The 15,799-nt window shown below is 38.3% G+C and overlaps 1 protein-coding gene across 4 annotated transcripts in view; it reads left to right on the top strand.

The window, feature by feature from the left end:
* The window catches only part of UBP1 (upstream binding protein 1), a 55,469-nt gene that overhangs the window by 22,848 nt on the left and 16,822 nt on the right, over positions 1–15,799 (top strand). For 3 of the 4 annotated variants that reach the window (XM_017892928.1, XM_017892931.1, XM_017892930.1), the window contains 7 exons: positions 471–547; positions 4,335–4,440; positions 5,470–5,576; positions 7,573–7,725; positions 7,828–7,938; positions 8,377–8,484; positions 14,262–14,365. In XM_017892928.1, the coding sequence (XP_017748417.1) occupies positions 471–547; positions 4,335–4,440; positions 5,470–5,576; positions 7,573–7,725; positions 7,828–7,938; positions 8,377–8,484; positions 14,262–14,365 (766 nt within the window). The remainder of the gene's footprint in view (positions 1–470; positions 548–4,334; positions 4,441–5,469; positions 5,577–7,572; positions 7,726–7,827; positions 7,939–8,376; positions 8,485–14,261; positions 14,366–15,799) is intronic. The other variant, XM_017892929.1, reaches the window with a different exon arrangement.

Genomic DNA, 15,799 nt, shown 5'->3' on the forward strand with positions numbered 1-15,799 from the left:
TTGGGGTGGGTGTGGGGAGGGATGGGAAATGACTACTAATATAGGTTTCCTCTTAGGATGATGCAAATGTTCTAAAACTGGTAGTGGTGATGGTTGTACAACTCTGACTATACAGAAAACCAATGAATTACACACTTTTTTAAAATGTGAATTTTATGGTATGTAAACTATATCTGAGAAAAGCTGTTAAAAAAATTAGTCTTAGGTAATGCAAGCATAATAAAAATTTAGTGTAAGAGAGTGGCAGATGAAGATAAATGGACAGAGAAACTCTTGTCTCCTGTAATGATGTAAGGACAGAAGGTTGGTGTGATTTTTCAGGGAAAAGAAGGATCAACCTGAATTTGCTTCTCTAGCAAGTTAACTATCATTGTGTAATGTATGTTCTGAGAAACATGCATTTTGAATTATGTTAAGCAAAGTGATGTTCTTTATAAGGATTGTTTTTTATACACAATTTCTTTAAATAGGTCAGTCTTATGAAATTCGCATGCTGGATAATCGGAAAATGGGTGATATGCCTGAGATCAGTGGAAAATTAGTAAAGGTAAGGACAGTCCATTTTAATTCCCAGTGGATATTGCTGTGATTGAATGAGTTTTTGTTTTAAAAAAAATTAATTTCACTTCAATAGTTGTTGTATTACAACTTTTTAACTTCTTGAGCTATATTTTGTTTATTCACCTGTAAAATGGGAATTATAGCCATTATTGGGTAGAGTAATTGTGAAAGACCCTTGGAAATCAAGGAACAATAGAAAAGTTAGTTGCAGTTATGGGGTAAAAAACTCACCACCACAACAAAAAACTATAAGCCTCTCTAAAAGTAAAAGATAATATGGGGAAGAATGTCAGTGTTGGCATAAAACTTTAAAAAATCCTTTACCTTGTAAAATTTCATTAAAAAAATTGAAATCTCTGTTCACCCTACCCATGTATCTGACTTAAGAAGTCAGTCATCCTAGGTGTAGGAGGCATGGCTGTTCTCCAGCTAACCTGTTCTTTTAGGATATATCTTCAGAACAATCCCTGCCCCCGGCCCCTCCTAGCCTGTATCCATCATACATCATGGCTAGTTATAAATTCCATAGCATTACAGGGCAGGGTTAATGAAAGAATCTTAATTGGGGAAAGGTGAAACCTCATGTGACTACGTGTTAGCAAGAGACAAGTTCTCTTGATCTTTCCATCTCCCCACAGAGTGGCATGTCAGGGCCCAGGTGCTGCTGGGCCCTCAGTGTGGAGGGGCATTCTATTGGAAAGACACTGCCCTCTGTGGATCTGCCTTTTTGGTGGGTAAACATGGGAAGGACAGCCTTGTGGTGGGAATTGAATTCAGGCAATCTAAATTTGGTGTGTTAACTAATTTGGCATGTCTGGGAAAGCCAGCTGCCCAGTACCTGGAGGGCACCTGGAAGGTTACTTGGGGATCAAATGATAGGTTACCAAAGGTGCTGTGGAACTTCTTGAATGTGCAGAACATATTCAGCAGTGTGCTTTCTCTGATTGTTCTGTTTTTGTCTGTCTTTGTTCTGTGTGTGTGTGTGTGTGTGTGTGTGTGTGTGTGTGTGTTTTTTCTTTTTGTCTTACTGTTAGGGCCTCATCACGTGTAAGATGCTGGGTTTTTTTTAATTTTTTTTATTTTTTTAATGTATCAGTGTGAAAGAGTTGGAAAGTTGTTTTAATTGTAAACTCCATAATAAAGTTTAGTAGGGTTTGATGGGCCCTATATTGAGGTCTTTAAAACTGGATCCAAAATGTTAGAACAATTTTAAAATATTTTATTATGGTAAAATTTGAACATACCCAGAAGTAAAGAGAATGGTACAATGAATCCACATATATCCATCATATGGTGGTACATAATAAATATATCTGGTATATATCATGAGTTCTTATAAGTTCTCCTGCCAACTTCAACATTCTCCACAATTTACCAGTCTTGTTTCATCTATTCCCCCTTGTGCTTTTTTTGTGTATGCTGGATTATAGAATTTACTAATTCGTAATTTTAACTCAGTTCCTCATTCATGACCATTCAGTGCTCTGAGGAAAATATAACAAACTTTGACATCCAGACCAAATGCCAAAATTCAGTGTCCATCAAGGCATTGAAGAAAATCAATTCTGAAGCAATTGTCTTTGTCATTTATCAGTGGAGATAAGCTGGCTTTCCAGGGCAGTTCCCTGAATAGGTGGTAGGATTTAGGAATAATTAGTCTGATAGGTGATACCTAATGCTTAAAATATTTTGGCAAGCTGGTTGAAATACCTGTCAGATTAACTTGGAATAGCAGGGTTAAGTTGTATAACTGCTTTTAAGTTCAACTTCCTCGTATTTACTTGCAAATTAAAACATGTAAAAACATTTAATACACAAAACTAATGCAAGTAAATAAAGGGGAAAATGACACCTCATTATGACATAATGAACTACTGTTAGTAGCAAAACCATTAACTTATAAATGCACAATAAATGTTTCGCTGACACAACACTAGTTAAGTGTTAGTATACTAGACAAGTATATTCCACTTATTCTGAAGGCATCAGTATCTAAATATTTAGCTCACTGATTGAAAAGAGTTAATTTTTAAAGCACTTTACATTGGCTTCATCTTTGATAAGCCAGCTGCATGATTTTTGGTGGATGTGCCAGGCATCCAGTTATATTCTGTAAGCTTGTCTGGGATTAAGAGCTACTGTCTGCTACTACCAAAGACTGCAGGATGAATTTCTTGGAAATCACTTCCTTTTTTAGCTAAAGAGTCCCTACAATATGCTTCAAACTTCTAGAGTTTTATTTACTGGCCCTAGGATCTTTGACTATACTACTTAAATCTCGGGGGGGGAACCTTAGGGATCAAGTGATAGGTTTGCAAAGGTGCTTTGGAACTTCTTGAATGTGCTGAACATATTTAGCAATGTGCTTTCTCTGATTGTTCTGTTTTTGTCTTTTTTTGTTCTGTTTTTTTCTTTCAGTCTTATTGTTAGGGCCCCATCACATGTTGCTAGTTCTGAAAATGTAGTCAATCTCCTTTTAGGGAGAACTTTCAGATAATGAGATTTTCTCCCCATTTCATTTAAGAAGTTCCTTTCCTTGCTCCCTCCCTTTTCCCTCTCTTTTTCTCTCCCTTCCTCCCTTCCTTTTCTTTCCTTTCGTTTTTCCTTTCCATTCTTTTTTGGGTAGGGTTTTCTGGTAGAAACTGGAAAACCTGCTAGACAAATTCTAAAAGAGCTATACAATGCTAGAATTTTTCTTATATATCTTGTAATTTCCTAACTTTGATCCTCCTTTTATCTTCTTTAGTATTTTAGTCTGACCTAGAATGGGGCTTAGTAAAGCTCTGAAGTCTAATATCTGTATTCTCATACTGTTTTCATCTGAATATGTGTATTTAGTATGGTTCTCACTGAATATGGAACAATTAGAATTGTGATATTTTCTGTGCTGTACTTTTTTCTGGAGACAAGCTGGCTAGCAAATGTGAACCACTGGCACTGGTGTCTTAGGGGCCACCACTAGCCTATGCATCATCACTATGAGAGCTTTGCTGTGGTCAGGTGTGAAGTGGGTGCTGAGTAATTGGTTGGGCAGGCCCTGCAGGTGTGGGTGCAGGTGAGGAAGATGGGCATGGAATAAAGCAGCCACTGAGCCCTATAAATTTCTCCCACATTGACCTCTTTTTAAAACTATCTCAAATAAAAAAATTGCTACTTTTAATTGGCTGCTAGGACTACAGGCGCCCACCACCACGCCCGGCTCATTTTTTGTGTTTTTAGTAGAGACAAGGTTTTACCGTGTTAGCCAGGATGGTCTCGATCTCCTGACCTCCTGATCTGCCCTCCTCGGTCTCCCAAAGAGTTGGGATTACAGGCGTGAGCCACCGCGCCCAGCCAAAAAAACTCAATTGTTAATTGTTATTTTAAATTAACAAAGTTTTACCATTGTGCCTGGGTTTCTCTGTCTCTGTCTTTTCATTTTTAATAACTCCTGTGTGCATCTGGTATTTTCTTTATAGGAATGTAATTCTTGCTCATTAATTATAGTGGGAAGAACCTTAATTTTGAATTGCAATAACAAATTATTTTGTCAAATCAATACCTAAGTTACCATTTTATTTATAATTTTAATTTTTGAGTTATAATTCTTTGCACCAAGTAATTGTACTGTAATCCAGGTATCTAAGGGCAAAAGAGTTCACTTATGGAATGTTTACAACAGAATCTGGTTGTATATGTTCTACTGCTACGGGTTAACACATAAGGAGTAGAAATGGTCCTGCATTTTAGCTGGAGCAGTTTAAAAGTACTCATTTTCCCCACTTATTCCACAGAGCATCATAAGGGTTGTATTCCATGACAGACGGCTACAATACACAGAGCATCAGCAACTTGAAGGATGGAAGTGGAATCGCCCAGGAGACAGACTTCTTGATTTAGGTATAGGCAGTGATCAAAAGACCATGGAGATGAGGGCATTGTTTAGCTATGCCCAGTAATGTATTATGTGGGCATCATGAATTACTTGTGTGGGGAAAGTTTTGGTGTTTGTGGATTTTATGTCTTGTCTTTTTTTTTTTTTTTGAGACAGAGCCTTGCTCTCTCACCCAGGATGAAGTGCAGTGGCATGATCTTGGCTCACTGCAGCCTCCACCTCCCATCTTCAAGTGATTTTCCTGCCTTAGCCTCCCGAGTAGCTGGGATTGCAGGCATGCGCCACCATACCTGGCTAGGATCTTGTGTCTTTAGAGTTGTTTTCTATATATACGTACACACACATATATAAGTATGCATGTATACATTTTTTTCTTATTTTTTTTCCCCATCTTTGTATTATAAAGAACCGAGAGAGTTGTTTTATAGTTAAAAAGTCAAGTAACTTTTTGGTGCTAAACTAATGTGAACCCGGAATTATATGATTTTGAAACCATTTAATTGTAAACTGGTACCATCTATCTTTTTTTTTCTTTTTGAGACGGAGTTTTGCTCTGTCACCCAGGCTGGAGTGCAGTGGCATGATCTTGACTCACTGCAACCTCCACCTCCTGGGTTCAAGCGATTCTTGTGCCTCAGCCTTTTGAGTAGCTGGGACTACAGGCGTGTGCCACTGCGTCCGGCTAATTTTTGTATTTTTAGTAGAGTTGGGGTTTCACCATGTTGGCCAGGCTGATATCAAACTCCTGAGCTCAGGTGATCCGCCTGCCTTGGCCGCCCAAAGTGCTGGGATTACAGGCGTGAGCCACCGCGCTCAGCCTTATCATATTCTTAAAAAATGAAATACAAACCATGGTAGGGGAAACTATGATACTCATTGAGGGTAGGTTTCGATGTTGAGGAAGTTGATCATGGAGACCACTGAAGGACAGAGTTCAAAGCAGTTACAATTATTTCATTAAAATATAATAGGTTGTAAGTTTTTAAGTTATTTAAAGTGGACGAGTTTTTATGTAACTTCTTTTTAAAACATAGATATTCCAATGTCTGTGGGAATAATTGACACAAGGACAAATCCAAGCCAGTTAAATGCGGTTGAATTTCTGTGGGACCCAGCGAAACGCACCTCTGCTTTCATTCAGGTTTGGATTTTTACATTATTAGAAGCATACTAACCTAGTTGTTTAGGTCGTGGCAGGATTGAATTTTTGATACAGTATCATTTCCTTGAAATGCCTATTTGTAAACTATGTTGTAGTGTCTTTCTGTATGCATAGTTAGGTTTAATCTAGTAAGTCCATCCTATTTTAAACTAACATATATGAAGACATTCTATGATATGTAAAGCATTATTCAAATGTTATTTTTACCACTAGTAGTCCCAATAATGAAAATGTCTGTTCTTCATGAGATGTATTTCTCTTGAACAAAAGCTGCTATTTAAGAGGATACAACTGAAAAAAGATTGAGGTTTTAAAATTCCTTCTAGCATTATTTTAAAAACATTCTAATACTGAAAAATTCAAACCTCTACAAATAGGATAATAATGATGATTAATTGTCCATGTAACTGTCACCTGGCTTTAGCAGTTTTTTGTAGTTTCTTCCCCCTTTTTTATTGTTGGAGCACGGTTTTTGTTTTGTTTTGTTTTGTTTTGTTTTTGAGATGGAGTCTCATTCTGTCGTCCAGGCTGGAATACAGTGGCTTGATCTTGGCTCACTGCGATCTCCGCCTCCCAGATTCAAGGGATTCTCATCTCTCAGCCTACCGAGTAGCTGGGATTACAGGTGTGCACCACAATGCCTGACTGATTTTTGTATTTTTAGTAGAGATGGGGGTTTCACCATGTTGGCCAGACTGGTCTTGAGCTCCTGACCTCAAGTGATCCGCCTGCCTTGTCCTCCTAAAGTGCTGTGATTACAGGTGTGAGCCACTGTGCCCAGCCTGTTAGAGTACTTTAAAGCAAGTTTCAGACATACCATTTCATCCATAAATATCATGTCTCTAAGAGATGATTTTTTTAAAGTAACTATAATATCATTATTCTGTATTTAAAAAAAATAGTAATTCTAATACCCAGAATGTTCAAATTTGTATGTGGTGAAATTTAAACTACCAGGTAGGTAATATATACAAGAGGAAAACCACTTACTTGCTGACCAGCCTACATAAGCTATGCTTTGCATGAACTGTAAAAAATAACTTGTATTTTGCCTTTTGGTATTCTACCAATATTATTCTCCATCAGTTAAATCACTGGGGGCATGGTTTATATCAGCCAAATATTGATATAAACTCATACTGTTGGTGTTTGTCTATAAGGCAACTAGTTATGTAGTAAATCAGAGTGATACAAGACCTGGCGTTACATCTCAGGTTGTATTGTCATATTACAGAGATCAGTTTTAATAGTGAGTCATTAGAAGAGGGGATGTGTAGCAGTCAGAAATGACCAAGGTCTTCCTGTTAACTCTGTGTGAAACCCTAAGGATGTCATCCAGGGTGGGTATTAGGAGACAGGGCAGGAGTGGTGGAAAATGAGTATTGCCCTCTGGATCCTGAATGGACTTTGAAGAGCTGACCAGAGAGTTCAGATGGATACAGAATGGGATGGGTAGTGGGCTTTCTGGACTATGAAATTTCCCCAGGCAAAGTATCACAAAGTAGTGTCTGTAGGAACGGCAGTAAGATGGTTTGCTGGGTAGAGCAGGGGTAATGGCAGTAGAGGACAGACAACAGAAGCGCCAAATGATGAGGTGAAGATTGCTGTGGATTGAACAGGGCTTAGGACCCTGGGCCTGAGATTAGCAGACAGTCCCAGGTGGAGGTGGGCAGTATACATAGGAAGCTACTGTAGTGTTGTACCCCTGATGGGAGCCAAGTCCTACATTAGAGGAGAGGCATTGTGATGGGCAAGAGCTCAGAAAGTCTGGAGAGGCTAAGCTGGATTTGTGAGAGGGAAGCCATATCTTAAAAACAATTAGAGAGGTTCATAGATAATTTGGCTAATATGTGTGATGAGTTCATTTTAAAGGATCTTGAATTTATAGTGGTGTCAGGTCGCTCAAGAGGGAACAAAATAGAAAAATAACCAGTGGTAGGTCTTTGAATCCATTTCAGCCTGAATCATTTTATAGGTACACTGCATCAGCACAGAATTTACTCCACGGAAGCACGGAGGTGAAAAGGGAGTGCCCTTTAGGATCCAGGTTGACACATTTAAGCAGAACGAAAACGGGGAATATACAGATCATCTACACTCAGCTAGCTGCCAAATCAAAGTTTTTAAGGTGAGAGAGAGAACCCGGGTTTTCCGTAATTAAGGCTTAGTTTTGCCTATAAAGCTGTGTGTCTGCAGCCTGATGGATGAAATAGTATACTTTGTTTTTAAGCCTAAAGGTGCAGACAGGAAACAAAAAACTGACCGAGAGAAGATGGAGAAGAGAACAGCTCATGAAAAAGAAAAGTATCAGCCGTCCTATGATACCACAATCCTCACAGAGGTAATGTAGTGCAGCATTTGGTTTTGGAAGAGAAGCAAAGGTTGCATATTAGTCTATTTCTAAGATGAGTTTTGCTACAAAAGGGTTGGGGAAGATTGGGTGGAAGTTTGACATGTTATTGTCTGTGAAATTTGTGGGGAAAATATTTAAATTTGGGGATTTTGTTAGACTGTTTCCTGGGTGGGATCTTAAATGAAGATGCTGAAATCCCAATGAGGTCTTAGAAACAGACCTTAAAAACTTTGAAGTTGGCAAGAGACTTAAGTTGGGGCCTAGAAAGTCCAATTTTTGTCACTGCTGGGGTTTTGCATTTTCTTTAACTTTGAATCCTGTTAGTCATACATTTGTTTAATTGGACTGAAGAGACATGAAACAGGGTGTTAGATCTTTCTTTGTATAATGAAAAGACATTGATCCCAATCTTTGGTGTTTGTCCAGATGAGGCTTGAGCCTATAATTGAAGATGCAGTTGAACATGAGCAGAAAAAGTCCAGCAAGCGGACTTTGCCAGCAGACTACGGTGATTCTCTGGCAAAGCGAGGCAGTGTAAGGGACTTCTGCTTCTCTTTTCATTGTGCAAGAAACCTTGTGCAGTGTTAGATATAGGACCAACTTCCACCGCAAAGTAAAGCCAAAATTGTTTTTGATGTCCATGTCTTGATTTAATTTGCTTTTGTTTAGACTTCCTGCTTCTGTTTGTTCCTCACTGAGGAAAATTTCCTAAATCTAACACTTTAAAACAAAGCAAAAAACAATGTTGACCATATTGGGTGGTTTTGGAGGGAAAAAAAGACACTCAGAGATATGTATTCCCTCCCTGACTCCTTCCCTTCCTCCTTCCCTCCCTCTCTCTCCTTCACACACACACCTCCTTCAAGAGCACTGAAATTAATTGAAAATACTTTCTTTAGTAAATTAGCTATTATTTTTGTGTAACTGAAAAGGGTCTTGCTTTCTCATATGTATACTTGATAAGAAAATTTTGTGGACAGTTAGATGATGGCAGCAAGCTTGACATTAACACGTGCAGTTCTTTGTCACATTTTTCTGCATGTAGCATAAAAATGTGTGTCTGTCTATGCTTCTAAAAGCCTGTTTGGCAGCACTGGTTAAAAAAAAAAACTGATGGGATTCATGTTTCTTCTTGGCACTTGCATTGTGAATTAATGCTTCAGGCCAAAGTAGTGTACCTTGATACACTTAGACCTGGGTCCCCCTCAATATGCAGTCAGGGTCATCTGGTTGAATATGTGGTTTGTCCGGTTAAGTATAGCAAATCTTTATTTTATGACATGACTATTCATCTATTAGTCCACAAAGGATGATCCTGTTTACCTTCAGTAAATGTAAACACAGAACATTAAAGAATCATTTAAAATAATTGTCATCATATGTATTCATGACTGCTGTATTCACTGTTGCAGTCTTTGCACTATTAAAGTGCCAGAGGATTTTTCACTCTTACACATATCACAATTACTGTGGTTAAATGTAGACTTTGAATGTTACTGTCACAAGCACTATCACAAGAAACTCATTTCCAATTATAGTATTGAATAAAAATGTTTTAGTGCTTCTCTATGCAATGAAATTGAAATTGTACTCATCCTAGTGCCGCTGGAAGCACACATTACATTTTCTTTAACTGGGCTTTCTTTTTTTTTTTTTTTTTAATTTGAATCAAAGATTGTTAAAACAGCTGTATATTCTTTCCTAAAACACCCACCACAGCAATTTTGTTTTTATCCTTTTCCGATTTCCCAGCTGAAGACCCACCAATGGTTCTTAGTAAACTTCTTTGTGGGGGGGATTCTGGTAACTCACTTTTCCTCTCCTGTTATAAACTATTTAACTAGTAAAGAATTGGGTTCTGGTAATTCCTAAATAAAAGAAATTCATTATAGCCCAGATGTAATCTGAAGATGGGAAAACTGTTGGTAAATTCTTAATGATTCTTAACTCAAGTCTAAAGTATGCAAAACGTCAGCAGTTCACTGGCCTGGGATTTCACATCTTCGTCGTGTATTGCTTGCTGCCCTGGCTGTATTTGATTTTGTTCAGATGCTTCTAGGGGTGGTTAGAGCTCATTTTGAAAACCTGTTTTTAAAAAAGCAGGGTACAGATTGATCCCTTAAAAAAGAAAGTTTGCAGGATTTCATATGTTTCTTCAAATTTCTGCAAAGGAAGGCCAACGTTTCATAGAGTTTTTGTCTTGTTACAATTGGCTTTCAGTAAAAAGGGATATCCAGATTTACTGTTAGAGTTGAAAAGATGCCAAATGAAATGGTCCCACACTGAATAGTCACTACTGGTTACCAGGAGATGCTGTACAATAAAACTCTTAGTGTGTCTGTTGGTCTTCATCTCTGAGCTGTATATGATTGGCTCAAATGATGACTGCCAATTTCTACAGCCTAAAATGGGTGATCATTCTTTACCTGGGGAGGGACTGTGTTCACGGTGTACTGAAACCATAACTATGAGCGCAGGCCAGGCATTGCTGGCACCATTATGAATTACAGACTATCTTCAGGAGCATAGGCACTGCACCATTGCTTGCTTTTCGAATGTTAGAAGAACCTAAATACCTAAAAGTGAAATTTTACAGAGTTTTGGTAAACTTGGTGTTTCTACATTACTCTGCCATGCTAACTTGAAGCTTTTTGATGACTTCATTTCTTCAAATGGCTGGCAATAATTACCAAAAGTTTAGAGAGACTTGATACTTTTAATATTAAATGGTTTATATTATTTATATGTGCATGTTATGCTGTGTTATATTTTACATGTGGGGGGATGTTGCAGCAGGAAAATCTTTCAGATAGTAGAGGTGAGGCGACAGTGTGTGATGCCCATGATTAGATTTGCTAGTCAGCTCACAGGGTCTTGGGTTCATCAAACAGTGTAAACTGAAGAGGTGATACTTTGTAAGATGGAAAGAAAAACAAGGGTCTAGTTTTTTGTTTTGTTTTGTTTTGTTTGAGATGGGCTTTTGTTGTGTTGCCAAGGCTGGCCTCCAACTCCTCAAGCAGTCTTCCTGCCTCAGACTTCTGAGTAGCTGGACCACAGGTGTGTGTGTGCCATCTCACCTGGCTTAAAAGGCCGTACTTTTAAAAGAATGGGCATTGTTGTGTAAAATGTATTTTATAGCAAAGTTGGTATGCCATGCAATAAGTTTATTCAAAGCTCTCCAGCTAAATTAGATTTCTTTTTTGAAAGTTGACTGATAATAGAAGTAATAAGTCTGCAGTCATTTTTCTTATTTTTAAGGGGATAAATAATTGGGTAGTTGAGATTATTTTCCATGTATCCATTGCTTTTGATGGATGTCAGACAAGCGTTTTAAGCCCCTGTAACCACTGGTGAGACTTAATTTCTGCCCTCAGTGTGCTTCACAGTTTCTTAGCTCCATTACACCAGTGGTCTTGACACTTACCTACTCAAAATAATTTAAAAATTTTTTTTAGAGACAGCGTCTTGCCTAGTCACCTGGGCCTGGAGTGCAGTAGTATGATCAAAGTTCACTGCAGCCTCAAACTCCTTAGCTCAAGTGATCCTTCCACCTCAGCCTCCTGAGTAGTTAGGCCTACAGGCACACACTACCATGCCTGAGTACTTTTTACATTTTATTTTTGTTGAGACAGGTTCTTGCTGTGTTCCTCAGGCTGATCTCCAACTCCTGGCCTCAGAATGATACTCCCACCTTGGCCTCCGAAAGTGCTGGGATTATAGGCATGAGCCATCATGCCCGGCCTCAAAAGAATTTTGAGAAAGGATACACTTGAACCTTTCCAGATTGACATCTGAAAGTTTTCATCATAAAATTTTTCATCATAAATTTAAATAGCTGCAAAGGAAGCAATGTTCTGGCATGGTGGCAATTTGTATTTACAATTTAAGATAAAATTGTAACATTACTCTTGAGGTGCATCCTATGGAATCTAAATGCCATAGCAGTTTGACCACTGCTATTGTTCATTCAAAAAATTCATTAAATCCAAAATTTTACTCTGTTCTTCCTTCTTGGTCTCATGTTTCTAATTCACTCCCCTTAAATTTTATCTTAATATGACATAGTTTTATGCCTGAAAATCTTTAAAAAAATTTTTTCTTATTTATTTTTATTTTTTCTTCCTGAGGCTTCAGATGACCAAACTGAAATTTTTATTTTTAAATGATCACCCTAAAAAAATTACCTTTCAAAAAATTTACATAAATTGAAATTTAATTTTTAAAATTTGCTATGACCATAGCCTCTTAACTCGGTCAAGATATTTAAAACTTATTAGTACCAATTTATCAAAACAACAAATCCTACAGATTTTGATGAATATTTATTAAATGTAAAAATAGAGATATTATTGGAAGTGCATCTTGAATGATGAGACAGAGTAGAATATAACTTCTAGAATTGTATAGATATGAGAAATTTTGTTTTTTCTTTCAGCAATGCCATTTAGGTCCTGGAAGTCCTTTTGAATCATCTGTCAAAAATCCCAGGGACATTTTTGTGTGATCTACTAGATTATTTCAATATATGTCAGTTGACAGTAGGTCCTCCTGAATTATTTTGATAGCAAATAGTTGAAAATCACCTGACTTACAGAAAAACTTAAGTCATTAGAGTTATGTACTTTTTCTTTTCTTTTTTTCAGGATGGGGGGTCTCACTCTGTTACCCAAGCTGGAGTGCAGTGGTGCAGTCATGGCTCACTGCAGCCTCCCCTTCCCGGATTCAAGTGATTCTCCTGTCTCAGACTCCCAAGTAGCTGTGACTACAGGTGTGCACCACCACACCTGGCTATTTTTTTTTTTTTTTTTTTTTTAATCCTAGTGTCTTTAGCATGGCTTTGGGATAGTCTTTCTTCATTTTATTTATTTATTTATTTATTTTATTTATTTATTTTTTATTATTTTTGAGATGGAATCTCACTCTGTCACCCAGGCTGGAGTGCAATGGCATGTTCTCGGCTCACTGCCAACCTCCACCTCCCGGGTTCAAGCGATTCTTCTGCCTCAGCCTCCCGAGTAGCTGGGATTACAGGCGCACGGCACTATGCCCAGCTAAGTTTTTGTATTTTCAGTAGAGATGGGGTTTCACCATGTTAGCCAGAATGGTCTCAATCTCCTGCCCTTGTGATCTACCTGCTTTAGCCTCCCAGAGTGTTGGGATTACAGGTGTGAGCCACTGCGCCCAGCCTTATGTTTATTTTATTGTTTTTATTTTTTGGTAGAAACAGGGTTTCACTATGTTGCCCAAGCTGGTCTTGAACTCAAGCTTATCCTGAGCTATCCTGGGCTGCTGCCTTGGCCTCCCAAAGTGCTGGGATTAGGGGTATGAGTCACCATGTCCAGCCTGGGAAAGTCTTAAAACCCCAAGGCTATGGTTAGATGTGATGCCTTGCTTGTGTAAAATGAGAGAAGGATGATTATGAAAGGGGACCCTTGAAACTGAGTCCTCAGATCCATTGGTTTTTAGAAAGAATACCTGTATAGTGAAATCACATCATGTGATGTCTATATGTCAAGTTTGAAGACTTGCATTTGAGATTACCCTGGCATGCTTAGCATACTTTTGACTTTGACTTTTTCAACTCTCCTAATTGTAATAGTTCATGTACCTCCGTGTCTTTGTTCTGTTTCTGGTCAGAATTTTGCCTGGAGCTGAAAAATACTAAAGTTCACCTTAACCCTTCCAGAAAATATAAAACAGAGAGAGAGAGAGGAGAGAGAGAGGAGAGAGAGAGAGAGAGAAGCAGTACTGTACACAGTTGATATATTTTGATGCTGGGTCTGTCTGGTCTGTCTTGAGGATTATTACTCTTTAGAGGTATCAAAGAAGCAAATGGGTACTGGTGAGGCTGCTCATTGGGGAAGAGGGCAAAATGAGCACTAGTTAGGTCAGAGCCATGTTTCAGGTCACCATGTGATGTCAGATGTTGCTTATAAATTCTTTCTTGTCTTCGCCATTCTTAAATCTTGATAGGGTCCTGTTGGGAAACTGATAAAGAGGATACTGGTAAAGAGGGAGGAGAAAGCTCTTGAAAGCAAATTATACTTAAGCCTATATTTTAAATGCCTTTATAAATTTTTGCTGCTGTCATCACTTTAGGTCTTCTTTAATCAGTGTCTAGACGCACACAGCAGGTAAAACTTTTCTTTGCCACACAGAAGTAAATTTGACGTGTCTGTGAGGTTGCTTGATAAATGTCAGCTGTCTCGCATTTTATAATCTTGCATTTGGCTAGTGAGTGAATTACAAAAATAATTTCTTCCACATATTTTAAAAGCATATCATTAATTTATTTCTGTTTCTGTCCTTAGTGTTCTCCGTGGCCTGATGCCCCCACAGCCTATGTGAATAACAGCCCTTCCCCAGCGCCCACTTTCACCTCCCCACAGCAGAGCACTTGCAGTGTCCCAGACAGGTATCTGGTTTGCGTGATCATGTGCCTGCAGCTAACTAATGCTTATGTGCCTTCATTTCCCCATCTCTCCATGTACAGCAGCAGCCTTTTGTTTATATTGTACCTGAAGGAAATAGTAAGGGGAAATAGCCTGTATCTCGGTAGCAGAGGACAATCATTGTCTTTTCTTCGCCTACCAGCCTTTTTTACTCCAAGCCCCTTGTGCCTTACATAGTCACAACTATGGTAATTGTAGACAAGGGGCCATTTTCAAGATACAGCCAAGATACATTCTTTGTGAGATTAAAGACAACATTAATAGTGTCTATAGGTAAAGAGAGAAGGACAAAGTCAGTTTGTTACTAAGTTCATTTACTTGTCTATAATGCTTATATCAAATGGGTTATTTTCTGCAGTATTTCTTTTCTTTCCCAATAGGTACACTATTTTTTTAATTGAATCTTTAAGGGAAGACCTTTCCGTTTCTACAGATTTGCTGTGGTTTTAGAAATGGAAATGGTGGACTCTTTATTCTGTTATCCAGCCTTGACTGGCAAGAGTTTAGAGTGAGCTTGGGGTGGGAGCAGGAGACTGCATTTGGGGCATCTTGAAGGTGCAGCGGTACCCCATGGAGGCTTTCCATTCCAGGGCTTTGCTGCAGAACTGATGCAGAATAATTCACATCAGAAGTTCCCTATTTTTTAGGAAGTTTCTTGTTGGGGAGGAAAATTATGAAAGCTAAGACCACAAAGGAAAAGGTTCTCAGGTCATGCTGACAAGGTCTGATGAGAAAGCAAGCAGAAATGTGCTCTCCCTCTGAGGAGATGGATAAACTGAGAAGGCAGCTTGTTGTCATGTAGGCTATTATGCTTTAAGAGTAGAAACATACCCTTGGACTCAGCAACTTAGAGGAGTGACCAGAGGACCAGTAGGTTACCATTTCTGAGGGCTTAGAATAGTTTCCTCATCAGTCCAGTCTGAATAATCTTAGAAAATGATTATGGCTTTAAAGGTGAGCTGTAAGTTTATGTACTCACTAGTAGGCTGGAGAACTCACTGTGTTCCCAGCACTGTTCTAAGTGTTCCGATACATTAGTGACCAAACAGACCTCCGTATGAAGGAGCTTAAGTTCTTATGGGTAGAAAGGATATAAATAATCAAGATAATAAACCTAAGCAATTGAGGCACGGGGGCTAAGAAAGGAGTTGGTGCTCAAGAGCCAGAAGGTAGCCCTATTCCCTGTGGAGTTTTCATTTCATTTTACTTAGAAGCACAAGGATAGTGGTACAAGTTAATTTCTTTTGTTCTCTTGAAATTCACCCTCATCAATCTTAGATACATGTATTACTTAAAGGAGTATAATTTTATATTTTTGCTTAGGATCATTATACTATTTCTTGTAGCTCATTTTTTTTTTTTTTTTTTTTTATTTTTTTTTAATGTTTTTTTTTATT

The sequence above is a fragment of the Rhinopithecus bieti genome, unplaced genomic scaffold, assembly GCF_001698545.2.
Source record: "Rhinopithecus bieti isolate Rb0 unplaced genomic scaffold, ASM169854v2 scaffold_22039, whole genome shotgun sequence".
NCBI lineage: Eukaryota > Metazoa > Chordata > Mammalia > Primates > Cercopithecidae > Rhinopithecus > Rhinopithecus bieti.